This window comes from Phocoena sinus, chromosome 19 (assembly GCF_008692025.1).
Source record: "Phocoena sinus isolate mPhoSin1 chromosome 19, mPhoSin1.pri, whole genome shotgun sequence".
Taxonomy (NCBI): domain Eukaryota; kingdom Metazoa; phylum Chordata; class Mammalia; order Artiodactyla; family Phocoenidae; genus Phocoena; species Phocoena sinus.
In genome coordinates, this window is record NC_045781.1 from 13,484,363 (window position 1) to 13,510,211 (window position 25,849).

Genomic DNA, 25,849 nt, shown 5'->3' on the forward strand with positions numbered 1-25,849 from the left:
GAGCGACCAAATAAATCAATAAATATTTCTTTAAAAAGTGTGAAAGAAGCCACTGGAGGTTTTGAGCCAGAGCGCATTGTGATGCCAGCTGTTTCAAGCAGCTCACTCTGGCTGCCCTGGAGAGAACAGAAATGGACTGTGGGGGCGGGGGGGGGAGCAAAAGGGGAGCAGTACCAGGATGGAGGCTGTGAAGGGAGAAGAGTGGGTGGATTCTGGATCTATTTTGTGAATGTGGAGGTAACAGCATTTGCTGATGGGTCTGGGGTGTGTGTGAAAATGAAGAGTCAAGGATGACCGATTGCACTTAGAACAAAATCCGTTTTCTTTATAATGGCCCACAAGGCCCTACACGATCTGGATCCTTGCTGTCTCCCTAATATTGTCTCCCTCCCCGCCTCCCCCGACTCACTCTGCTCATTACACTAGCTTTCCCACTGATCTTTGAACTTGCCAAGCTTTTCCTCCTTCCCCTCCCATTGCACGGTGGCAGCTTCTCAGGTCTCAGCTCAAATGTCACCTCCTCAGAGCAGCCACTTTCTTTATAATACTTATCACTCTCTAAAATGATCAGTTTATTTGCTCGTTTATCATCTTTTTTCCTCCACTAAAAGGTCAGCTCCTTGAGGGCAGCAACTTTGCCTGTTGGTCACGCGGTATCCCCAGTGTCTAGAAGAGTGCCTGACACATAGCAGGCACTTAATAAATGAACAAAGGCATTGATTAACCCCTGTGCTTGTTTACAGACTGGCTTACACAGAAGAGGCACCCAGACAAGTAGGCAAAGGCAAGAATACACGACAGACCCTGGGGTCATCCACACACCCAGGGGAGACCCAGAAGCCAGGGACTACCTTCTCCTGCGCGCACGCGGTGCCTGGAGGATGGAGAACCCGAGCTGGGGATGGAGCACCCCCAGGGAGGGGAAAGGATGCCTTGGGGCGATCCCAGCCCCGCCCTGTATCCCCAGTAGCCAATGGGCGTGCGGTCCTCCCGACGCCCCCTGGGACGTGTAGTCCGGACAGGGGCGCCCTCGGGCGCCGCCGAGCGCCCCTAGACTCCACGTCCCGTCGTGCGCCGGGAGGTGAGGGGATTGGCCGAGCCCCGCCCCCTGCCCGCCCCGCTCCGCTCGCGCCGCAGCCCCAAGAATGAATGAAATCGTAGCGCGCTGGGCGGCAGAGCGGGCGGCGCAGGCCGGGCTGGGCCCGCGCGCGGCGGCAGCGGCGCCCCGGGCCGGAGGCGGCCCAGCCGAGCGGGCCATGGCCACCGCCATTCAGAACCCGCTCAAGTCGTGAGTGTCCCCGCCGTCCACGTCCCTCCATCCCGCCCCCTACCCGAACCCTTCCCCCGCCCTCGCTGGGGAGGGGGACGCCGTGGGCGGATGGCAGTTGAATGTGGGCCCCCAGCTTGCGCCCCCTCCCCTGGGCGGGCCCGCCACCCCCTGTCGCCCCCTGGGGCTGGGGGCGGGAGCCCCTCGGGGGTCGCGGGGGCGCCTCTTCTTTGTCGCTGTCAGTGAAGGAATGTGGCGCGAGCTGGGGGGTGGCGGAGGCCGTTTCCCCACCCAGAGTGGGGGTAGGGGCTTCCCTCTCCTCCTCCTCCCTCTCTCCTCCTCCGAGTCTCTGGGGGCGCCGGGCCTGCCCCTGCATGGGGCTGGGAGTACGTACGCCTAAGTCCAGACCTCAGTCTCCGGGGTCTCCACCATCCTTTCCCCTCATCAAAGCATCTTTCTCTCTTCCCCCCCCCCTCTATCTCGGGGACCTCGGTCCGCGCGACCGCAGGGTGGGAGCTTAGACGTCGGGGGTCCCCGATTAGATCCCTGCTGTTTCCCTTCCCGGGTCTTCAGGACCTAAAGCCCCGACGCCCCGTTCAGCTTAGACCGTGGGATCCCTCCCTCTCTCCTCCCGTACACATCTAACGAGAGCATCTCTCATCCCCTTGGGGACTAGATGCCTCGGGAGAGGGTGCTGGGAGCGCCCTCAGCCTCTGGGGATTCCCTCCCTTTCTCCCTGTCCGCGTCCCTCCTCCGAGTGTTAGCTTCCTCCCGGGCCCAGTGGCTGGGATCCTGGACGCCTGGGTTCAAACCTAGCTCTCTTCCAGCCCTCTCCTCTCCTTGACATCCCTCGCTCTCTCTACCTCTCTTCTTCCCTCTCTTTCCATCTCTCTCGCTCCCTCCTCGGGATCCCGAACTCCTGGGTCCCAGCGCTCCCCACCCCCCTTCCCCAGGCGGTGACGGCGGACTGGGAGTGACAGGCGCGCGGCCGCTCCCGCTCTCCCTCCCGGGTTGGCGTGCGCGGCACTCCCCTCCCCCTCCTCCCCGGCCTGGTGGGGAGGAGGAGGAGGTGGGCGAACGCCCGCGGCGCCGCACAAAGGGGCCTGGGCGACCTCCCCCACCCTTCCCCCAACCCCTGGCACCCGCCACCTTGACCTTGAGCAACTTGTGCGGGGGGTGGTGGTGGAGGGGGGGAGGGGCCCGGGGGCGCTCCCCATCCCCCGCCCCCGCCCTCCAGAAAGGCTGTGCCAGGTGGCCGGACCGAAGGCGCCCAGTAGCTTCTAGTTTCAGGTGGGGGGGGGGGGAGTCGGGAGAGGAGGGGGCCAGACCTTACAGGCACGCGCCTACAAGTGTGGCTTTGCGGTGGGCAAAGGGGGCTTGGAGGGCGTGTACGGGGCTGGGGTCAGTGTGAAATGGTGTGTAACGGTGACAACACTTCTGTTTCCCTCTCACTCTAAGTCTTCCACACACACTTGTCTCCCCTATGAGGGACACCCTCAAAGTGGCTGGGACGGGGTTCCTGTGCAGGTTGGTGGATCTGTATGTATCCAGACATCCTCACTCTGACCCTGGCCCAGACCTCTTGGAGGAGGTATGGGGCAGCCATTGCAGGGACATGAAGGATAGAGTAAGCTTGGGGGTGGGAGCGCCAGCACCCTTCTTTGCTCTCACCTTCCTAGGGGTCTGCAGGGGTGAGGGCAGGGACTGGTTCCTGAGAGAATGCGAGTCAAGTCCCCTTGGGAGTGGGAGGTGGAGGGTGCAGCTCTCAGTTCTGACTGCCTGCATCATTCAAACCCCATCTTGAGCACTAATTTCCTGCCCTCCCCACCCGCCCCGAGCCTCAGTGTTACCACCTGTGAATTGGGGAATCATAACAGCTCTTATTACCTCATGGTGCTTCTGTGATGTTTGTAAAGCGCTTGGTACTGAGCCTGACACTGGCTGAATGCAGTGATTATTATTGGTAGTATCAATACTGATTTCATTTGTGGTCCAGTTTCCACACAGGGCACTGGGGGATGGGGACAGGAGGATTGTTTGGGCAGGGGAGCTCAAGTGTGGGAGAGGGGTCTCTGAAGGTGACTAGGGCTAAGGAAGGGAAGGGAGACCCCTCTCCAAATGTCAGCTGTGGGTCAAATTGTGCTGGTGGACAAGGGCGTCCAGGGAAGTGATGGAGTGTTCTACACTCAGGCTCCAAGCTGACCAAAACTGATGCAAAGGTTCTGGGGTGGGGCAGGAGTGAGCGGGGTGTCTGAGGCTAGAGGTGTGGGGAGAAAGTGTAAGGGCATATTGGAAGATCTGTGAGGGTGGTGGAAGGTGAGAGATGAAGGTGGCAAGGGCACTCTGAGCTGGGCTGGCCTGTTGGGAGGAATGGGGCAGGGCTTACCGTGGCTGACATATGGGGTGGCCACTGTAGGGACCTGGAGGCCAGAGTGAGTGTGAGGACTTACTCCCCTTGCCATCTGCTCTAGGCCAGATGTGAAGCAGAGACCCACTCCCTGCTGTTTGAGTTCGGGAAGGGGGAGGTCAAGGCCTTACCTGGGGGAGATGGGGAAGAGCCTGTAGAAGGGGTCTAAGACTAGAGGTGTGTGTGTGTGTGTGTGTGTGTGTGTGTGTCTGTGTGTGTGTCCAGAACTGACCATGAGTGTGGAAGACCCTGAGGGGGTCTCTCTCACCAGGGTGTAGGTGGGGGTGTCGAGTGACAAAAGAGGAGGTGAAGGCTCTTATGCCTCTTCTGTCTGCTGGAGAGCCCCCTGGTGGACAAGTACATTGGTGGGCGTTTTCATCCACTGCAAGGGCTCAAACTTGAACACGAACTTTGGATGGGGGCCGGGGTGTGTTCCAGGTGTGTGTGCATGGGACTTGGTGATTGTTGTGACTCTGTAGGTCAGCTCCCTCTCTGAGCATCCCTTAGGGTAGAGTCAGTGTGGGTGACAGTGGGAGAAAGGAGGTGACCACTTGGGTACACACATCTGGGTGAGTGAATCCTTCTTAGTCCCACCTTCAAACAGCCACCAGGAGCTGAGGGCATGTGACTTCACCTCCTCATCTGGAAAATGGGGGTAGTGATAATATCACCCCAGAGGGTCAGGATGAGGATCAAGTGAGTTAATCTCTGTTAAAGAACTGTGCCTGGCACATGGTGGCTACTCAGTATATTTCTATTCAACAAATATTTATTAAGCATCTATTATGTGCCCAGCATTATTCTTTCTAATAATGGTTAGCTATCACCATTTTACATCTTAGTACATATCAGGTCCTCTTTGTGGAATGAATGAGTTTACTGAACACCTACTACTTGCCAGGTACCTTTTAAAACACTTTACCCATGCTTACTCATTTAATCCTCACAATAATCCAATGAGCCATCATCTGCATTTTACAGATGAGGAAACTGAGGCCAGAAAGGTTAAGTCATTTGCCCAAGGTCACATGGCCACCAAGTGGCAGAGCCAGGCTATATCTCCTAACTAGCACAGCAGCTGTCAGGCCTGGGAAGGGGTTGAGTAGGGCGGGGTCCTTGTGAGAGAGGCAGCTCCGAGGGGGACCGGAGAGGATTCTCCCGAGCTAGGAGGGACTAGGGGGAGGGGGAGGTGTCAGTGAGCCACGCGTTGGTGGGACGTTCGTGTGGGCACCTGTAAGGTGTCTCTAAATCTCCTGGCACTGAAGTGTTTGTGTGAGTGTAAATGTATGTGAGTCTGTGCGAAGGTGTGGGAGAGGGAGTGTGCGTGAGTCTGCGTGGGACGCTGTGAGTATACGTGTGAATGTGTGTGTAAGCTGCCGCGTGTGGGTGTGTGCGAGTCCAGGTGTGCATGGGTGAGTGTAGGCCCATGTGTGAGACTCAAGAGGTGTGCATGAGTGAGCGCGCGGGAGTGGCTGTGCGTGCCTCCGGCCGCACCTCTGACCCGCTTCTCTGCGGGGTCCCGCCAGCCCCGGGCGGGGAGAACTACCACTCCCGGCATGGCCCGGGTGGGCCCACCCCGCCACCCTGATTGGCTGTGGTCCCGGTGCTCCCGCCCCCCGGGAATGAATGGATGGGCGGCCTCAGCGCCCGCCCGAGCGCTGGGAGGACCGGCCCGGCGGGGACCTGCTGGGGGCAGGACCCTGGGAGCAAGATGGCCACGGTCATCCCCGGCCCCCTGAGGTGCTGCGGGCCGGCGGGAGGCAGGGGAGGGCGCTCGAGCGGGTCTGCGCGGGCGTGTGTGTGTGTGTGTGTGTGTGTGCGGCGGCTGGGGGTGGGGCCGATGGGGTGTCTGGGGGGCTGTCACCGTGGGCCGGGCTGCGCGGGGTTGCGAATGTATGTGACTGTGGGTCTCTGGCAAGAACCGTGTCCGACGCGCTGCTCCTGGAAGAGCGCGGAGTATGGGGAACTCGGAGCCCTATTGGCGCCCTCTTCGGGAAAGGGGGTCATGTCCCGCCCTGCGACCCCCGGAGTTGGGGAGAGGGTGAAATGGCCTGGGGGCCCGGGGGCCTTGGTAAACTTGAGTGAAGCCCACACTACCTTTGTCTTGGGTTGTGGAGTGTGTGTCACTTGTTCGGGTTCTGGGTTTTTTTTGGATATGTGTGTGGATATGTATTTAATTTCTTTCACATTCTACACTAGGTGTCTTTGGATATTTTGGTCTTTGAGTGTGTGTACATATCCTTTGAAACTCTGCATCATTTATGTTCTGTGTCTTTGGATATGTAGGTATGCATGTATTTATGTGCAATTTTTTGTGTGACTATGGGTGGATTTGTCTGTTTCTATGTTGTGTATGCGTGTATCTTTGTGTGTTTGATGTTGTGGTATTTTAGATGTTGGTTTCTATATTGTGTATCTTCGTGAATGTGTGTGTGTATCCTGTGTGAATCTGTGTGATTTCTTTGTATAGTGTATCTGGATTGTGTGTGTGTGTGTGTGTGAGATTTGTGTTGTGTCTTTGGATATGTGTGTAAGTGCATATGTGGGTAGTTTGTTTTTAACATTTTTTCTTTTTTAACATTTGTGTATCTGTGTGTGTCTTCGGATGGATGAGTAAGTGGATGTGTCTGTGTGTGGTGTGTCATCTGTTTGCGTGTTGTGTGTCTTTGTGTGGGTGATTGTTTATGTTGTGTGTCTTTGGATATGTGATATATATTTGTGCATGTATATGTGTGTGATCTGTCTGCTTCTACACTATGGGACTTGAGATACTTGTGTTTTTCAGTAGATATATGTGTGAGCACATATGTGAGATGTGTCTGTTTCTCCTTTGTGAGTCTTGGGATATGTCTCTCTTTGTGTGCGAACCCTGTGTGACTATGTGCGATTTGTTTGTGTTGTGTATTTGGATATGTGCCTGTATGGATGGGTCCCGGTGTATTTTTATCTGTTTCTATACTGTGTGTATCCACTCCTTGGCTCAAGGCCTGCTTGAGTCCGGGTTGGGGGCTCCTGGGTCCAGGAGCGACGACAGCGGGGGAGAGGTGAGGTTGGAGGAGTCGGCCCACCCATTCCCCACGGGCGGGCTGGGGGAGGGGTGCCGGGCGACCCGGTGCGCCTGCCCTTGCTGACAGCCGCCCGCCCGCCCACCCGCCCCTCGCAGCCTAGGCGAGGACTTCTACCGAGAAGCCATCGAGCACTGCCGCAGCTACAACGCGCGCCTGTGCGCCGAGCGCAGCCTGCGCCTGCCGTTCCTCGACTCGCAGACCGGCGTGGCCCAGAACAACTGCTACATCTGGATGGAGAAGACCCACCGCGGCCCGGGTACGGCTGGGAGGTTGGGGGTGGGGCGGGGCGGTGGCTTCGCGGCCGCGTTCTCACCGCCCTTCTCACTCCAGGTTTGGCCCCGGGACAGATTTACACGTACCCCGCCCGCTGTTGGAGAAAGAAACGGAGACTCAACATCCTGGAAGACCCCAGACTCCGGCCCTGCGAGTACAAGATTGGTGGGTGGAGCTCCGTCCTGTGCCTTCGGTGGCCCCAGTGGGTGCCCACAGCGCACGCTGATAAGTGTGTGGTGATGCCGGTGTGCGTCTGAGCATTCGCCTTTATTTCCCTCCTAGCCAGTGTCTGCGTGGCTGGCTGTGTCTGCCGTTGTGTGTCTGGGTGTCGTCCAGAGGTTCTCCAGTTTTCCCTGAGTGACTGAGCTTTGGACTGTATCTTATCCTACCTGGGCCCAGGCGTATTTCAGGACAGAGTGGTATCTGTTATGTGTGTCCAGGTGTATCCAGTCTTTGTATCTCTTCCCTTGTGAGCTGGGATGTATCAGAGTATCTGACTGTATTGCTTCCTGTGGATGTCTGAGTGTGTCTGGATGTATCAGAGTGTCAGGTTGTAACTCTTTCCCTTTGTAATAGAGTGTATCTCAGTGTCTGTGTCTTTTTTCAGGTGTTCCCAAGTGTATTAGAAGGTTTGTTTCCTCTTGTGTGTGGCTGGTCTATCAGAGTGTCCAGCGGTTCCTGATGTGAGTGTGTCAGGGGGTCCGGCTCTCTCTTCCTTTGAGCGCCAGATGCTTTGGAATGTCTGGGAGAATCTCTTCCCTGAGTGTCTGTCTGGTGTATTAGATGTATTTCTGCACGTGCGCTGCCCCATGAGTGTCTGGTTTTATCACTTCTTGAATGTGTCCAGTACTATTAGAGTCACTGGCTGTTTCTCTCCCCCTGTCCAGGTATATCCAAGGATCTGTGTGGGTCCAGGTGTATTGGAGGGACTGTCTCTATCTCCTGTGTGTATGTGTATCCACCTGAGTGACTCTCTCTAGGTGTGTCTCTATCTCCCCTAAGTATGTTCAGGTGTTTGCTAGGGTCTGGCCGTGTCTTCCCCATGTGGTCTGGGTATATCTGGTGGTCTAATGTTCTCTTTTGTAGTGTAGCTGGGTGTGCCAGTATACCCAAGGGTCTGGATATGTCTCCTCCATGTGTCTGGGTATATCTGAGTGTCTGGGTGTATCTCTTCCTTTGTGTGTCTGGCTGTCTCAGATGACCTGTATGTATCTCCCCTGTGTATGTCCATGTGTGTCCTGTTTGAGTGTCTGCTCTCTCCAGGTGTGAGGGTCTGGGTGGGGTCTCCTACAGGTATGTATGTAGTTATACAGGAGGGTCTGGGCATGTCTCCCCTTGAGTGTGTCCAAGTGGCTCTGAGGGTCTGGCTGTGTCTTCCCCAGGGTCTGGGCATCCTTGGAAAGGATGTATGGAAGTATTGTTGGAAGGGTGTATGGTTGAACCTTTGAGTCTATTGCTGGTTGAGTGTGGGAAAGCCTCTTGTTGGAAGGGTGTATGGTTGAACCTTTGAGTCTATTGCTGGTTGAGTGTGGGAAAGCCTCTTGTTGGAAGGGTGTATGGTTGAACCTTTGAGTCTATTGCTGGTTGAGTGTGGGAAAGCCTCTTCCCTCTAGCAAAGAGCATGATCTCCAATCTGGGCAGTTTGAGGAGTCCTCCAGGAACAAGTCCTCCACTTGACACCCTCCTCCCTTGTCCCCAGACTGTGAGGCGCCATTGAAGAAGGAGGGCGGCCTCCCAGAAGGGCCGGTCCTTGAGGCTCTACTGTGTGCTGAGACAGGGGAGAAGAAGATAGAGCTGAAGGAGGAGGAGACCATTATGGACTGCCAGGTAGGATCCCCCCACCCCCCCGCCAGGGGCCACAGCTGCCCTCTCACCCCTGTCTCCTGCCCCGGCCCATCCTGTTCCTGCTCTGAAATCTCCCCTGGCTCCCTAGGGCCTTTGGGCGTCCTAAGTCTCTGTTCTTCCACACGTCATCTCTTTTTTGGAAGACCTCCTGACTTGCCCTGACACCCCCGGTCTCCGGTCCGCCCAGAGCCACCCCCCCCCGGCAAAGCAGAACAATACCCCATTTTCTTAACCCCAATCTCCCTTCTCCTGGTGCCCAGAAACAGCAGCTGCTGGAGTTTCCACATGATCTTGAAGTGGAAGACTTGGAGGATGACATTCCCAGGAGGAAGAACAGGGCCAAAGGAAAGGTATTGCTCCAGAGTTTCTCTCCATCACTCCTCCGCTCAGTGCAGATCCCATTTACTGAGTATGTACAATGTTCAGACCCTGCCCCAATTTGACCTCATTTAATCCCCAGAGCAGCCTGAAGGGATAGGGGATTTTTATACCCATTTTACAGATGAGGAAATTGAGGCTTGGGTCTATTAAACCATTTGCAGAACAGAGATTGTACGGTGGGTTAGAACTAGCTTCATACCTGTGTCACGGATGAGGAAACTGAACCTTGGAGAGATCAAGGGAGTTACTCAAGGCCCACAGCTAGGAAGTGGCAGAGCTGAGATTTGACTTTCAGGCCCAAATGATGAAAATTCTCTTAGTTCCCTCCCTTTCTTGGCCCCTCACTCATGACTTTTCCCCTAGGCATATGGCATCGGGGGTCTCCGGAAACGCCAGGACACCGCTTCCCTGGAGGACCGAGACAAGCCGTATGTCTGTGATAGTGAGTCTTTCTGAAGAGGGGGGAAGAGAGAGAGAGTGGGGCCCAGAGACCTCTCCCCTCCTGGCCCCCTCCCTTCTGTTCTGGACCCTGGTTGGGGGATGTTCAGGCCTCTGGCAGAGGGTGGAGGTGTGATCCTGGAGGCCAGGGCAGAGGCGGGCTGGGAGCGCTGACCGGCCCTTCCTGCTCACTCTCCAGTCTGTGGGAAACGGTATAAGAACAGGCCAGGGCTCAGCTACCACTACACCCACACCCACCTGGCTGAGGAGGAGGGGGAGGAGAACGCCGAACGCCACGCCCTGCCCTTCCACCGGAAAAACAACCATAAACGTGAGCAGGCGGGCAGGGCGTGGGGTGGTGAGGGGCCCTGGGAGTGGGGGCTAAGGAGCCTGGGAGGGAGGGGGCACATTAGACATTTCTGGAGAATCTCCAGCTCAGCGGTCCCCTCCCCCCACCAACCATGGGGGATGCTGGCTCTGAGGTTGCCATGGCAACCAACCATCTCTCCCTCGCTCCTGGCCGGGCGTAATATTTCTGGGTCTGATTTATTGTTTCAATTAGAGCTTGGGGGGGGGGTGATAGATGACTCCCCTCCCTCCCTGCCTCCCTTTCTCCCTTCTCTGCTAAGCTTTGGCCGAGGGGCAGGGTCCGTGGCCTGGGAACCCTTGGCGATCGCCCATGCCAATCCGGTGCCAACCCTGACAGCTGAGGGATGGGGGAAGGCTTGGGGGGAGGCTCTGCCAGTGGAAAAACCATCTTTCCACCCACCCCCTCGGTGGGAGAGGGCAGTCTCTTCATCCCATCCCCACCACACACCGAGGCACCCCTGTGTTGAGAATTTTCCTTCCGAATGTCTGTTTCCACACCAGATCTCAGCCAGTGGTGTCCACCTAATTGTTATTTAGTCGGGGCTTAGTTGTGGGGGGGGCTGTCTGGTAGAAGTGTGTATGGGCGGGGAAGCAGGGGTCTCTTCCTAAAGCTGCATCTGCCAAGTTTTTACCTAATAAAGAGGATGTATCAGTTGTCCTCAAAGAGTTGGGGGGGTCCTGATGAGAATTATTTGGGCTCCCCCAACTCTCTTTTGCTACTGGCCACAGCTTGGGGTAGCTGCTCCCTCCCCCTACCTCCTCCATGCCTGGAGAAGGGGTCCACCCCTTTGGCTGAGGCTGGGGGCAGGGTGGAGCTTTGCCTATGGTGAGAGCCCCTTTTTCTGTCCCCCCATCCCCAGAGTTTTACAAAGAATTGGCCTGGGTCCCTGAGGCACAGAGGAAACACACAGGTAGGGACGCCTCCCTCTGCCCCTACTTCTGCAGCAGCCTTGGACTGAGTGTCCCTGCCTGCCCATGCCAACCCTTGCCTGCTCTCTTTCAGCCAAGAAGGCGCCTGATGGCACTGTCATCCCCAATGGCTACTGTGACTTCTGCCTGGGTGGCTCCAAGAAGACGGGGTGTCCCGAGGACCTTATCTCCTGTGCCGACTGTGGGCGATCAGGTGATGCCCCCACCTGAGGTTTCTGGGGGCCGTGGTGGAGAGGACTCCAGGAGTCCAGATCTGGAGGAGAGAAGGCAGAGGAGTGAGAGGACTGGTTGGGGGGGATGCAGAGCATCCCAGGGGCACTGAGGATAAACAGCCGACTCAACTGCTGAGGATTGTGGGAAACTGAGTGGGGTCAGGGAAGGCTCTGGGAACAATGGGATGTGGTAGTCATGGCATTGTGGGTACCGGCATGTGCTTATCTGGCGTGGGGAACAGTGAAAGGTGGTTGCCAAAACATCGTGGGTAGTGGGGCTGTGATCGCGAGTAATGGATTGCCACTGCCTGGGTGCTGTGGATCACAGAGGGCGCTTGCCATTGCCATGGAGTTGTGGTTAATAGACTGTGGTTTCCCAAGGTGGACTTGTGGGTAAGAGACGGTGGTTGCCTCAGCACGGTGGCTGATGAATTGTGGTCGTCGTGGTATTATGGGTAGTGACATATGGTTGTCATGGCGATTGGGTGTAGTGGAAGGTGGTTGTCGTGGCCTGGGGTAGTGGCTGCGCATCTGTACTGGGGCGGTGGGTTGACCAGTGGGTGAGCACCCTGCACAGTCACGTGGGTAATGGAACGCGGCTGCCTCAGCACGGTGGTTAACAGAATGTGGCTGCCCCGGTGCTGTGGGTGGTAGCGGTTGCCACAGCACCGTGGGTAATGGATACGGTTGCCATGGTGCCCTGGGGAGGAGACTGGTGGCCAGGGCAGCACTGCCTGCGGGACAGGGTCTGGGCACCGTGGGCTGGCTGGGGTCGGGCTGTGGGCCTTGTGAGCTAGGGATGGGGGCTGAGCCATTGCTTCCCCGGGGGGTCAGCAGCCACCAGGGGCACGATGACCCCTAACTGCATCCCTGCCCCTCGGCCCCCAGGACACCCCTCGTGTTTACAGTTCACGGTGAACATGACGGCGGCTGTGCGGACCTACCGCTGGCAGTGCATCGAGTGCAAGTCCTGCAGCCTGTGTGGCACCTCGGAGAACGACGTGAGTGCCCACGTGCCCCCTTCCCCGGGACATGCCCCCAGGCGGCCTCCTTCCCCTGGAGCCCCCTCCCTGGTGAACACCAGTAACCTGTATTATGATTACTGTTAGTGTCCATTAATTGAGCCCGGCACTTAATACTCTTCACTCTCTGACTCCTTCCAACTGCCCTGAGGTAGGTGATCTCGTTCCCACTTCACAGAGAAGAAACCGAGCTCAGAGAGGGGACTAGACTTGCCCAAGGTCACCCAGCCAGGAAAATGGTACGGCTGGGACCTGAACCCACGTCCATGACTTCCAGACCATCTCCGTGTCATTTTAAGTGTTCCACAGAGTCCTATAAAACCTCAACTACAAACTGCAAACTGACAGTCCTCAGGGGTGTTTTGCTCGTCGCCCAGTAGGGTTTTGCAAAGATGACCTGCTCAGAGCCCTTTGTCTTGCAAGGGACCGCCTCCCCCAGCCCCTTTGACCTGGCCCCTGCCCCCGCCCCCCACCCCGGTTTCTGGTGCCCGTGCCCCCAGGGTGCCAGCTGGGCGGGTCTCACCTCCCAGGACCAGCTGCTGTTTTGTGACGACTGCGATCGGGGTTACCACATGTACTGCCTGAGTCCCCCCATGGCGGAGCCCCCGGAAGGTGAGAGAAGAGGAGGGCCGGACACGGGGGTGGGGTGTTGGACAGTGGTTGTCCTGCTGTCCGCTGGGTGGGAGGGGGTCGGGGCAGCCCTGCCCAGACCTGGGCCTAACTCCCTGTCCTCCGGCCGCGCCGCAGGGAGCTGGAGTTGTCACCTCTGTCTTCGGCATCTGAAAGAGAAGGCCTCTGCCTACATCACCCTCACCTAGGCCTGGCTCTGGCTCACCTGGACCTCTGGGGTGATGCTTGCCTACCTGCCTCTTGGAGCTCCTCCAGTCTCTCCCCATCCTTAATGCCCCACAGTGGAAGGGGCCGGGGGTGGGGGGAGCCTGAGAGGGGGCTGGGTCACCCCTCCCCTCTGTGCAAGTGGAATGTTTGCCCTGTGGGTTGGTGGGCCCAGCAGGGTCCTCTCCCTTCCTCCCTCCTGCCTCACCCCTTCGCAAATGGGCACCAGGGGCTTCTGCTCCCCTCAAAGCCATACCCCGCCTCTGGGCGGGCACGAGGGGTGGTGGATGCCAGCTGGGGGCACGGACAAAGCCTTTTTCTAAAGAAAAAGTCAAAAAGTTAAAAAAAAAAAGAAATTAATATATAACAAAGAGTCCTATAAGGTCTGGCTGGGTGGAGGGGGCACTGCTGAGCGCATCTACTGGGCACCAGTCTACGCGTTTCCTGCCTGGCGGCTCCTCCCCCCAAGTCCCTGGAGTTGCAGCTCTCCCACCTCCCCACCCAAGGTGGGCACCATTCCCCCCTGTGCCCAGGGCAGGTGGGTGTGGTGTCCACCCCCGCCCTCTCTTGGTGCCCACTGTGGATACTGCATGATGTGAACCACGGTTTTGAACTCCGTTCCTGCTCCCTCCCCGAGAGCCCCGCCCCGAGCCCACTCCGTGCCCGCCTTGGCAAGGTGGGCCCCTGCCCAGCGCCTGCTGGAATGAGAAGCACAGACTCTGCAACGGACTAGATTTTCCTCCTCCCCCCCGCCCCGATTCCCTACCGGCCAGGCCGGGCTGCCCCCTGCCACCCTCGCTGGCCATTTTCGGGTCGCGAGGGGGCGTGGTTGTTTCTTGTGGTTGTGTGTGTTTGTTGTTCGGGTTTAAAAAAAAAAGGGAAATTGAGACTGCAAGTGGGGGAGGTGGTGGGTTTGGGGGGGTCTCCCCCAATCCAGGCGTGTCCCCCCTTGTAAACGAGTCTCCTTTATTGCCTGCCTCTGCTGTGAATTAACTTGTTCCGTGTATTAAACTGGGCCTGACCCCTCTGCCCACGTCGTCTGCCTCATTCTCCAGGCTGGTTTGGGGCATCACCAAGAAGGGGAGATGGGGCCTCACTGGGGGAGAAGCAACCGAGGTTAACAGCTGGAGCTGGCCCTACGTCCATCTCCCTCCAGCTCCCCTCTGCACCCCGCCTTTCTCTGGCTTTGTCCCAGCTCCTCCCTGCCTCGCTGGAAAGGAGAAGGGGGGGGTGGGGTGGAGGGGGGCTCCCACCCAGCCAGCTGTGGTTGCCCTGGCAACGGACTGCTGCAGCTGCAACGGGGAAGCAGTGAGGAGGGAGGCGGGAAGCTGGGGACTGGGGGAAGGGAAGGGAAGGGATGGAAAGATGAAGACTGGGGGCTGGCCCCTCCCCTCGGGGCCGTTGGTAGGGATCAGGGGTGCCTCACCCTACACCCAGACATCACCTGGAGCTCCCTATCCCGATGTGGGGCAAAGAACAGAGGGGAATGGGCGATGGGATATAGATCCAGGGACATTAGGAGGAAGACAGATTTGGGTGAGGTGAGGTGAGGAGTGAGAACCAGGACACAAGAACCGTCAGGAGAGAGACAGATAGGAGTCACACATTTATAGAGAATGAGAAAAAGAGCAGGAGAGGGAAGACGTAGACCTGGAGAGAGATGTAGATGAAGAGGGCCAGAGGAATTATGGTGGAAGAGGACAGAAGAGATGATTTAGTGGGAGAGAGGCAATAATAGTAATAAAAACCAGCAGACACATGGGGAGAGACAGAGGAGGAAGTACAGGGATCTGGAGAGAGAAGCAGAAGAGATTCCATGTGGGGAGGCAGGGAACCAGGGCACGTAAAATAGGAGAGCGGAAGAGAGACTAAGAGCGGGGAGGCACATTTGGGGAGAGAGATGAAGTTAGGACCCAGCACAGGCGAAGTCCTAGGACAATGCCACAGAGATGAGATTTCAGGGGAGAGGACACAAAGAATTTAGGGAGACAATAGAAAAATCTGGAGAGAGCCAAGGGCAGGAAGGGATTCAGAGCCTGGGTGAGGGGAGAGCCAGAGGCGGGGTGGGAGGCAGAGGAGACTGGGGGAGGGTCGAGAAGGGCGCCCGGGCCCGCCAGAGGGGGACAGGCAGAGGAAGTGGAAAACTGGGGCAAGGTGGGGAAGGGACGAGCAGGGCACAGTTCAGGCGAGAGCGCAGGCTGGCGTGTGCGAGTTGTGGGGTGTTGGAAGTTGGTGTGTGTCACAGGCGCCAGGAGAGGATGTGAGAACAGCTTGTTCCGCCGTTTCCATGCTGGAGGGGGGAGGGCAGCATGGGTTGAGGATGGGGCCTCAGGGAGGGCGGAGACGGGGAGAGTGTCTGGAACACTCTAGAATTTTTAGGAGATGTGGAAATAGCTGGTCCACCTCCTCTGGAAAAAGGATATATAACCGTTTTGGAAAAAGATTTGTTGTGTGTGTGGGGGGCGGGTGTGTGTGTGCGGGAGAGTCTAGGTTACAGAAGCATCAGGTTTGAGCACGGAAACAGTAAACTCCATCACAGGTAAATGTCTAGGTGGGCCAGAAAGCCCCAGCTGTGGGGCCAGCCCCGTCAAGAGAAGGGGCTGCTTCTCAGATCCAGGTGGAGCTGGACCTAGACTTCCCACCAGAAGCCGGACCTTGGGATTCTCACATGAAATTTCGAGGTCTGGAAAATAAGTTTGACCCTGATCCCCGGGTCAAACTGCGAAAGTGTTTCGCCAGGGCAGCTGCAGATCTGGGCCCAGGAGTTTAAGACCGCTCCCAGCTAGGAGAGCCCCTAGGCCCGGGGCTGCTCTTCACTCCAAACCACCGACTAGCTGACTGGCAGAGGGAGGCCTACTCCCACCCAGGGCGGGTGTGGTGCCAATGAGCTAGCACCCGGCAGGGTGTGGCCTGGGGCGACAGCCCCGCTCAAGGAGGCAGGGGCCCCTCAGTCCCGAGTCTTGCTGCGGAGGACAGAGTTACCAAGCTCGAAATCCAGCTTTCTTTCTGTACCATCTCCAGATTTTAAAAAGCTGACCATTAATTTTAAAACCAACACAACTCCATGGGCCGGGTCTGGCTTTTAGGCCTCCAGTATATGAATTCTGAGGTAAAACCTTCCTCTTTTTAACTTAAGAATTTCTTACATTCGGGGGAACTCCCCGGTGGTGCAGTGGTTAGGACTCCGTGCTCTCACTAAATTTCTTACATTCTGAGTGTTGGATTTCTGTCATTTGGGTTTCAAGAAAAAGAGAATGGTGCTCCCTGGTTCTTAGGGGTGTGTGCGTACATCGGGGGGAGGGGGGTGACGGCGTTTGGGACAAGGGGGACAGGAGGAGGGGGCTGACGCTGGATCACACCCGCTTCTCAGGGAGTCCAGGCAGCTGCTCAGCTAGCGAACACACAAGCCACTTCTATGAAACATTTATTTCCTTTAAAACCTCCAGAAACATGCCAGAAAATCTCAAGACGGGGATGGGGCTGGGGGGTGGGGGGAGATAATAAAGAATAAAAAAATCCAAATGAAACAAATCAACATAAAAAAAAAAAACCCTGCTGCTATCTTCAGCCATCAGATAGAACACCAAACTCAAATTAAATGTGCTTTGCAGAGATCCTTTAGAAATAACAGACAACAAAACCCCAAATCATAATTTACACTTGTCGATGTACATGATTAGGTCCCCAAAATGATTCAAATGATCTGAAGATGTGAGGAGACAACTTAAAAAAACAAAAACGGGTGGGGGAGGGGTGAGCCCCAGGTTAGGGTCTGAGGAAAGGGTGGGGTGGTAAGTGGTCCTGGAGAACCCTCCCCAAAAGGGACCCGGGAAGAGGGGCAGAGACATCACAGTAGCTGGCCAGGGCTGAGGACCCGGCAGGCGCCCCTCGCAAACCACAGGTGAGGGAGAGGAGATGGCAGACCTGAGGGCCTTTCTCGCGCGACTGCAGTGCTGCCGAGGGGCCAGAGGTTGATGGCAGGGAGGCACGACGAGGGTCCTTTTCTCTTGCTCCTTCAACGTCTGTGTCCTGTGTGGTCGGTCCCCAGAGCCTCCTTCCCTGAGGTTTCCGGCCCCAGAGAGGAGGCGGCGGGGTCTCCGGACGGGACTGGACCGCCCGGTGCTGGCCCCCCGCTGGAGCGTGCTGCTCTCAGCTGGGCCCCCCGGCCTGCCTGCCCACCCTGCTTTCGTCCCCAGCCCACGGGGGACACGCCTCGATCCTCAGCTTGAGGTTGGGGGAATCCACAGACTGTGGCCGTACAGACTTGTTCTGGCGCAACTCCACATGAAAAAATAAATATATATATATATATTTTTGTTTGTTTGTTTTTAAAGGAAAAAAAGAAACTGTTTCCTGGGTGAACAGCGTAGTACCACACCGGCCTGGCTGCCTGGCCAGCTGCCCCTTATTGCCTCGAGAGAACCAGCGTCTTGTGGGGTTAGCACAGCAAGGCGCTCCCCGGGGAGCACAGTGACGGTGTCCGACGTTGCTGCTGCTACTGCGGGGCCTACGAGATGGGCCGAGGGGCTTTGCAAAGGGAAACAAAAGCGGAGAGGAGAGGGAGGCTGCCTCCCTCCGGCCCGGACCTGACGGCTCCGTGGAGCCCCTCCTGGTGCCCGGGAGGGGCCGGGGCTGACGGAGCTGGAGAGGAGGAGGGGTGGGCTGTGCCGGCTCCGCCGCTGGGCCTGGCCGGGTCAGCAGCTCGCAGGCGGAGGGGCCCAGGTGCCGTGGCCTCTGGCAGTCAAGGGACTGGTAGACAAAGGCTGGAGAAATGGTCCCGAGCGTGCAAATACCTTCCCCCTCATAGAAGTTAACTCTGGATGCTGGGGTTTCCTCGCTCCACCCTGGGACCTCCCAAGACAATAAATGAAACTCTAAGGAAGTGCTCCTGGTTGCTTTTTGGAGGATAGGGTAGGGAGGGGGCAATGTCCATGCTTTCTGGAGCCAGTGCACACCAGGGACCAAGAGCCCTGGCCCACTTCCACACCGGCCCACACCGGCCCGCACCTCTCCGGGCGTGAGGGGAGAGCGGGATGGTTTCCCGCTGTGATTTCTCAGGCAGGGGTCTTGGCCCCGTAAGCCCAGACGCTGCTGTACGTGGTGAAGAAACCCGGTTCGGGGATTCCTGGAGCTGTGGGGTTTGGAGACTCACTCCTGCCCTCCACCCCCTTCCTACAGCTTCCAGTGGCTTGGTCCTAGGAAGAGGCTGGATGTGGATGGCAGGATGGGACCCTGGGGGCAGTGTGGGCGTGGTCCAGCCCCCAGGAACCTCAGATGGCGGCTCAGAGGGAGACCACGTCGCCCTCTGGGGCTCGAGGGCCAGGAGTGGACCCCAGCTCACAGCCCCGTGAGGCCTCCCTCAGGTCCCACTGCCACCCCGAGTGTCCGTGTCCACGGGAGGGCGGTGGGGCCCTGGCTGCATAGCTCGGTCACACCTGCAACCAGAAGCCGGGCTGAAGGAGAGGACAGCGGGAGCCCCCGGTCTGCCCAGGCGGAGGGGGGCAGGTGGCAGCCTCTCCACCTCAGAGTTCCTTCTTTTCCCTGCAGAAGATCTCGGCGAACTTGCGGAGCTGCTCGCTGGCGGCCTGGGACTCCTCCTGCAGCCGCTGGTTGTTCTGCCTCAGGCTGGCCACCTCCGACTGCAGCACCGCCTTGTCTTGCTTCTCCTGCGGGGGCGGGGGCTGGCATCAGCGGGCGCACCTTGAATGGCTCCCCGGGGCCTGCGAGCCCCGCTAGGCCGTGGTTTAGAGCCAGGCTGCCAGGGTTCAAATCCCGGCTCTGCTTCTCAACAGCTGAGCCACCTCGGGCAAGTTTCGGCCCCAGTTTCCTCCGCTCTAAAAGGGGCAGTTGAGAGGTCTCCCTGAGGTCACATATGTTGAGCTCTTAGAACACAGCCTGACGTGCAGTAACTGACAAACATCACTGTAATTAGGGGCAGCTCATTCCACACTCACAGCCACCCAAGGGCTGGGGCCTGTTGTTACCCCCATTTTCCTGGAAGAGGAGACCAGACCTCACACAGCAAGTAGGGGGCTGGGATGTGGACGCAGGGCTGCCCTTCCAGGACGGTGTAAGATGCTCAGGCAGTGACTTGTGCAAGGTCACACAGCATTAAGTGGTCGGGTGGGATGTGAACCTGGGCCCCTATGACCCCTGTGCTTGAGACTCCCATGTTCGACTCGGCCACCTTTTGGCTTTTTACCCAAACACATATAAAACGACAAGTGAAAGTCTCTTCCACTCTGATTTCCCCTCACTCTTCCACACCCTGGAGATAAGTACAAGGAACAATCTGGAATGTCGCCTTCTAGATATCCCTCTGACCCACAGCTCTTCAACGTTTTTTAAGTGTGATGATGCTCTAGGAAACCCTTGCAACCTGCTTCATTTCCTGCTTGAGTTACGGGACTTCTTTTGTACGTTAGTAAATACGTAGGTTTCTGTGACTACTTTAACCAGCTGCAGACCGCCCCGCGGCACGGGTGTCCTGTCATTTATGTAACCATTCTCCTGTCGACGGACAGCTGCACTGGCTCCAATTTTTTATCGCCAGTGGTGCAGCAGCGAACATCCTTGCTCATGGGTCTCTTCGTGCCCGTGCTCGAAATTCTGTTGGACAAGTTCCCACAGTGAAACTGCTGGGTCGACAAGGTACGCAATTACAGTTTTGACAAATATTGTCCGACTGCCCTCCAAGACGGCTGGGCCAATTTACTCCCCCGCCAAGAGGGTATGAGGGTTTCTCTGTGTGCTTTACCAGCGTTCCCTACTGTCACTTTTTACTCTTCACTCATGACTACATTCAAAGCTGGGTGGCCTCCCCTAGAATAGATGGGGTGTGGGTGGGGACGGGTGCCTCAGCCTCGCTGTCCCCCGCCACCCTCCGGGGGGGCCTGGAAGTGCAATGGGGAGGTGCGTGCCACGTGAAGCGGCCGCTTGGCAGCCTTACCTTCTGAAGGTCCGTGTGCAGCTGTTTCAGCATCACTTCCAGTTGGTACACCTTGCCTGTCAGATCCAGGGGTGGCTCCTCACTGGAAGGACAGGGGGCAGGGTCAGGCTCTTGGCCCACGGCTGGGAGGAGCCCGGGATACAGGCTCCCTCTTGTCCCTGAGGCTCTGGGGAGTCCTTTTCTTGCTGGAGTCCCAAGGGATGCCTGGAGGAGAAGGCCACGCTCCACCTGGCAAGGGCACGTCTGTGGATGTGGATGTGGGTCGTGGGAGCACCAGGCCTGCTGTGTGTGCATTCCTCCAGAGGATGGACCATGCGTGTGCTTTTGGGAGAAACTCCCCCCACGTATGACCACCTCAGGTGGCACAGTACAAAGAACACCCCCCCACGCCCACCCACTGAGCCCCCGGCAGGCCCGAGCATCGCGCCGGCACATGGGGCATGTAAGTGGGCAAACGGATGGGAGAGCCTGACTGATGGACAGGACCAGTAACGATACGGACAATAACAGCCCCCCGCTACTGAGAGCCCACCCTGTACTGTGTGAGGTTTCACCTAACAGGGCAGACGGTGGTTTCCCCACTGGACAGAGGGGAAATCCAGGCTCAGGTGGGGGCTCTGCACACAGGACCCCAGCCTGTGGCTCCCCCTCTGTGCAGATTCCCCAGGGCTGGACCCGCCTGGCCCCTGCAGAGGAGGGCAGGCAGCCGAGAAGGCTCCACTGGGAGCTGTGGGAACGCACACACCCGGTAGGGATGCCGGGGTCGGGGAGGCGCGTGGGCTGCAGCAGACGAGAGGGAGACGGGGGGTGGTGGTGTGTGTCTCTGCCCAAGTAGGGGAGAGGACTCGGCCCTCCCGCCTCTCCCACCCTTTCCTCCCTGCTGGTGCTGCATCTTGGGGAGCCGCAGCCACAAGTGGAGACAGGAGGCAGGTGGAGGGAGGTCATCAGTTCAGGGCGAAAGGCGTCCGGGAGCGTGCCCAGAGGTCCCGCCATTTCCACACCCACCCTGCTCCTACCCCTGCCGCGGTGCCCCATCTGTGCCCACCCAGCTCTGCTATTAGAGTGGGGCCAATCTTTGGTGGAGGTTGAGTTCTAAAGCCACTGTGTGCAGCAAAAAACAAGGAGAGTCAAAACCACCCTCGAAAATCGCTTCAGCTGCCCATAAAGTGCAGTGCACGACTGCTGTATACGGAGCCCTGCACGGTGAGGTGTGCAGGTGAGTGCGAGATGCACTACTGAAACCCACGGACGTGTAAACATGCCATTGCCATCCTCGCTCCCGCTTTGTAGTTCTATTTTCTGCCAAGCTGGCGCGGATGAATCTGCTGCACTACATGTGAGATGCCCGCCTCCCCGTCCTCCTTCCTCCCCCGGAAGCCTCGTGAGGGCAGGGCTTGCGCCTCCATCACCGCTGTGTCCCCAGACAGCCCAGCACGGGGCCTGCCGGGGAAGAGTGAGAGGTAAATGTCAGGGGAACACACGCGTAATTTAGGAACCTGCAGAGGAGGAGACCTGGGAGCAGACAGACTGGAGGCTGAAGGCCGGGAGCGGGCAGACAGAGGGGGCAGACGAGAGGCCCGGGGGCGGCGGGGGAGACTGGGGGGCACTACTTAGCGATTTTGCAAGTTGGCAGTGAAACAATCCTGAGTGCTGATCACAGGGCTGACCCCGACTTGGTCCCTGCTGGGCCCCCGCACGTGGGTTAGTCCAAAGTCTGTCAGGTGAGAGGGGCGGTTGCTCCTGCAGCTACTGCCAAGGGGGTGGTGGGGTGACCTGCCCGGCGGCCTCTCACCCAGCGCGGGGGAAGGAACCTCACCTCATGGTAGGGGTAGTCCTGGGGGTCGGGGGCCCCCTCTCCAGGCTCAGGTGGCTGTGGACAGGACTGTGCGCTGGCGGGATGTCCGGGCTCAGAGCTGGGTCGTTGAGAGAGAAGAGCGAGACGGCTCTTTGCACTGCCGGGCAGATGGGGGCGGTGGTCGGCAGGGCTCCCGGCTCCTCCTCACCCCACCCCCTCCCCCAGTGACCAAGCCCTCCCTGGAAACTCCAGGACACTGCCAATCACACCCCGGTGAGATCACACAGGCACGTAGGATGGATTCTTGCCGAAATACCAAACCAAATCAGGACACAAACAACAATAACCCGTCCTGATTCTGAGCAAGCCTCCAGACCCGATGACCAGCTTATACAAAATACAAGGGACAGAGAAAGAAATTAAGTTGCGGTGTGGGGAAGTGACCACCCAAATTGGGCAGAAGTGACCTGGTATCGTCAGTAAATAAATGGTAGGGGGAAAAGTGGCCAGAAGTGGATGGGGTTGACGCCGGGTGATGAGGATGTGGGGATTCATCATCCTAGTTCTGAGAATGTAAAGCTTCAAAAGCAAAAAGGAAAGCGAAACAGAGAGTATCAGGTATACGGAAGAGAGGAAAAAATCTCAGGGGGCTGCCTGTTAAAGCAAAGATTCCCGGGTCCCACCCCAGACACGTGACTGGCTCTGGGGGAGGGGCCCGAGCACCTGCATTTTCCGATGGGACCATTAGGTGATCCTTCTATAATGGCAAGAACTGGTGACAGTCCTGATGCATGGCTGAGTGAGCCCTAGGACAGCCAGACGATGGCATGTGCAGGGAGTGGACAACCAGAGGCGGGGCCGCGTGTTGCCCCGTGGGGAGAGGGCACCGCTACCTGGCAAAGGCGGGCTCCTTTACATCTCTGTGCTCTTTATATCTCTGTGCTCAAAGAACAGCACAGTGAAAACCCAAATACCCTTCCCCAAGACCCACCCACTGTTAACGGTTTGCCACACTTACTTTGCCACACTTACTTTCTGCGTGTGTGTGTGTGTGTGTGTGTGTGTGTGTGTATTTTATTCCCTAACCATTTGAGAGTAAACTGCCGACATCCTGGTACTTCATCTCTGTGTACTTCACCACCCATCTCCAAAATGTAAAGACATGCTCCTATGTAATCATGAAACGACATTGTACTCAGGAAATTTAACATTTATATGGTATTACTGTCTAATAGATAGTCATCTTGAAATTTCTCCAATTCTCTAAATAACATCCTTTATAGCTGTGGTTTTCTGTCTTGGATACAATATTTCTTCTCTTCGAAAATACTTTTCTATAAACAGTTTCAAACAGGCCCCAAAGCAGAGAAAAGAGCATCACGGGTCCTCACGAACCCATCGCCAGTTTCAACACTTTTCAACATACTCTGGTTCCCTCTCCCCCTGCACTCTCTTTGGTTTTTTTATCCCCCTGATCACTCTTCTCCTTTACGTTTTCAAAACAGCCTATTGTGGTTTAACCAACATACAACCAACTGCGCACGCTGAAAAGTGTACAATCTGGCCCGGTGACGGTGGCAGCCGAGCTTCAGTCGCCTCACCTGTAAATGGGATCCTAATACATCCCTCAGACTGAAGCGCAGAAGAGATGATGTTTGTAAAGTGCTAACGTGCCGGCTGAGGAGATGCTCCGTAATGTCACTGTGGCTGCAGAGTTACCTCCTTCAGGAAGTGCCCCCCACCCCCGAGCTCATCAGGCCTCTGGACAGCAGCACTGGGCCACTGCCTGGCAGCCACTCCCCAGTGGTTCTGGAGTGTGAAGCTGGGGTATCCCTGAGGCCGGGCCCTGTATTCTCCGTTGCTCTCCCTCCTACCACGCCCTCCCCACCCCAGAGGCCTGACTGTCTTCATCCCGTGGCTTGGGGAGAGGCTGCAGGACAGGATGGAAGCAATGAATGGAAGCAAAGAGGGAGGAGCTTCCTCCAGGGCCACCTGTCAGATGCGGGCTGGCTCACACGTGGAAATAAGAAGGATGCGTATCGTATAGGTCTGGTTTAACAGATCCTGCTCTGTGCCAGACCCATGCTAGGCACCCAGTGGTGACTGAGACAGCCCCGGGTCTTGCCATCATTAGAAAGCAAGGGCACAGGCAGAGGGGTCAGGGCTATAGGAGCCCAGAGGAGGTGCCTGATCCAGACTAAGGGATATCAGGGAAGGCTTCCTGGAGGAGGCACAGCAAAGCTGTGGCCTAAAAGATGAAAAATGAGCCAGAAGAATATGTTCTTGTCTGTCAGGGTTTCACAGATGAGGGAACTGAGGCTTAGAAAGGTAAAGCCGCTTGCCCAAAGTCGCACGGGAGAGAAGTGGCAGAGACTACCAGCTGTCCCTCATGGTTTTTCCTTCCCCTTCTCGGTAACAACACATCACCAATTTCAGCCTTGCACGTGGCCTCACACCCCAGCTTGCCCTGGCCCTGGAACAAGGTGTGGCCGTGACACTCTGACCAATGGGAAGCAAGTGTAGGAGGAGTATCAGGCTTTGGGAAACGTCCTCAAAGGGAGGGGATGTCTCCCCTGCTGGTCAGAGCTGGACATCATGGCCAGAGCTCTAGTGGCCTGACTGTGAGGGTGAGGCACCCCAGGAATGGCAGAGCAGGCGCAGAAGGGGCTTGAGCTGTAATGCGTTTGTGGAAGTGCCATACCAGTCCCAGACTGCCCACCCCAGGAATTTTTGCTGCATAGAATCTTGTTTGTTTAAGTCATTGTTAATTTGGATTTTCTGCCATTTGCAGCCAAAGTATGTCTAAGTACAATTTGGATTATGACAATTCTGCACCCTGTAATAATAACAGAAAGTACTGTCTGCTGAGAGCGTGTTCTGTGCCCGACACGTTTCACACACAGACTCCTCCCCGCGGCTCCAGGCAGTGGGTGCAGTCTCATCCCAGTTTTGTAGACAAGGTAACTGGGGGAATCAGACAGATGAAGACATTTGCCCAGGACTGCACAGTGACCAAGGGACAGGGCAGGATGTGAACCCTGCTCCCCCTCATTCTGGAACCCGAGTGTGTCCCCCTTCAAAGCCCCAAGACCCTCCGTGGATCCTTCCAGCAGAGAGAAGGGAGTAGGGATCTGGCGGGCCTGGGTGGAAGGTGCCTACCTTCGTACGCCTTGGCTGCGTTCACGAGGCTGGACCACTCAAGGCCAGCAGCCGTGTCAGGCAGCGGCATCATCCCTGGGTCCAGGCGCCGCAGGGGCCGGTCCCGCCCATCGGCCAGTGAGAGCTCGGAGGCTGAGATGGTGGCTGGGTGGGGACAGCGGAGAGGGGAGATGGGTGAGTGACAACGCGTGAGAAACAAAGAAATGAACACATTATGTTACACTTCATATACAATTATGTAACATTATGTAACTGTTATACCTGTTAATGTATAATTAAACCAGTACATTATATTTATTAGATGATAAATGCCAGGGAAAACACCCAGCAGGGTAAGGGGGTAGGAGCGTTGAATGTTTACGTAGGTACGATTTTAGGGTGCTGGGGGAGGCCTCGCTGAGAATGGCCTTTGCACAAAGCTCTGAAGGAAGGGAGGGGGGCGGGGCGGGGGCACCTGGGGGGAGAGCATTCTGGGCAGCTGAAAAAGCCCTGAGGCAGGAACATGCCTCGAGGTTTCAGAAACATTGAGGGGGCCCGCGTGGCTGGGACAGAAGGAGACGCAGAGAGCAGTGGGAGGTGAAGTCACAGGTGACAGTGCTGGACTGTGTGAGGCCCTGTGGGCCATGATGAGAACTTTCTCTCTTCGCCTGGGTGACATGGAGCCACAGGTGGGCCCTGAGCAGGGAGGGGTGTGACCTGTCACAGGTGTCCAGAGGGTCCCTCTGGCTTCGTGTGGGGGACAGACGGTAGGCGGGGGGAGCGGGGAGCAGGGAGGCAGAGGGGAGGCCCCTGCGATGGTCCAGGGAGTGAGATGAGGGCGGACAGGACCAGGTGGGGCTGCAGGGACAAGGGGACGGATCCTGGGTCTATTTTATAGGTGGAGTCAATAGTATTTCCTGA

General features: G+C 57.2%; 2 protein-coding genes across 9 annotated transcripts in view; one reads left to right on the forward strand and one right to left on the reverse strand.

Moving 5' to 3' along the window:
• Positions 1-1,155: 1,155 nt before the first annotated feature.
• Positions 1,156-14,081, forward strand: DPF1 (double PHD fingers 1). 8 transcript variants are annotated; one of them, XM_032612483.1, is made up of 12 exons: positions 1,156-1,288; positions 6,838-6,998; positions 7,073-7,180; positions 8,715-8,842; positions 9,121-9,210; positions 9,605-9,683; positions 9,879-10,010; positions 10,909-10,959; positions 11,052-11,171; positions 12,079-12,191; positions 12,743-12,824; positions 12,960-14,081. In XM_032612483.1, exons 1-12 carry the CDS (start codon positions 1,257-1,259, stop codon positions 13,028-13,030), a joined length of 1,167 nt encoding a protein of 388 aa, XP_032468374.1. In that variant the 5' UTR covers positions 1,156-1,256; the 3' UTR covers positions 13,031-14,081. The 8 variants fall into 8 exon arrangements, with proteins under 8 accessions (XP_032468374.1, XP_032468372.1, XP_032468377.1 ...); XM_032612481.1 differs by having other exon boundaries at positions 1,175-1,288; positions 12,713-12,824; positions 12,960-14,069; XM_032612478.1 differs by lacking the exon at positions 1,156-1,288 and adding an exon at positions 4,903-5,414 and having other exon boundaries at positions 12,713-12,824.
• A 2,373-nt stretch (positions 14,082-16,454) lies between these two features.
• The window catches only part of SIPA1L3 (signal induced proliferation associated 1 like 3), a 235,854-nt gene continuing 226,459 nt past the window's right edge, over positions 16,455-25,849 (reverse strand). Inside the window, 4 exon segments of the mRNA XM_032612477.1 lie at positions 16,455-18,712; positions 19,996-20,077; positions 21,812-21,947; positions 24,950-25,093. Coding sequence (XP_032468368.1) covers positions 18,569-18,712; positions 19,996-20,077; positions 21,812-21,947; positions 24,950-25,093 — 506 coding nt within the window. The 3' untranslated portion in view covers positions 16,455-18,568.

Coding starts and splice junctions, on each gene's coding strand:
- DPF1 (XM_032612478.1), top strand. CDS start 5,305: ATGGGCGGCCTCAGCGCCCGCCCGAGCGCTGGGAGGACCGGCCCGGCG. Junction 5,415..6,837: donor GTCATCCCCGGCCCCCTGAG/GTGCTGCGGGCC, acceptor CGCCCCTCGCAG/CCTAGGCGAGGACTTCTACC. Junction 10,960..11,051: donor GGCACAGAGGAAACACACAG/GTAGGGACGCCT, acceptor GCTCTCTTTCAG/CCAAGAAGGCGCCTGATGGC.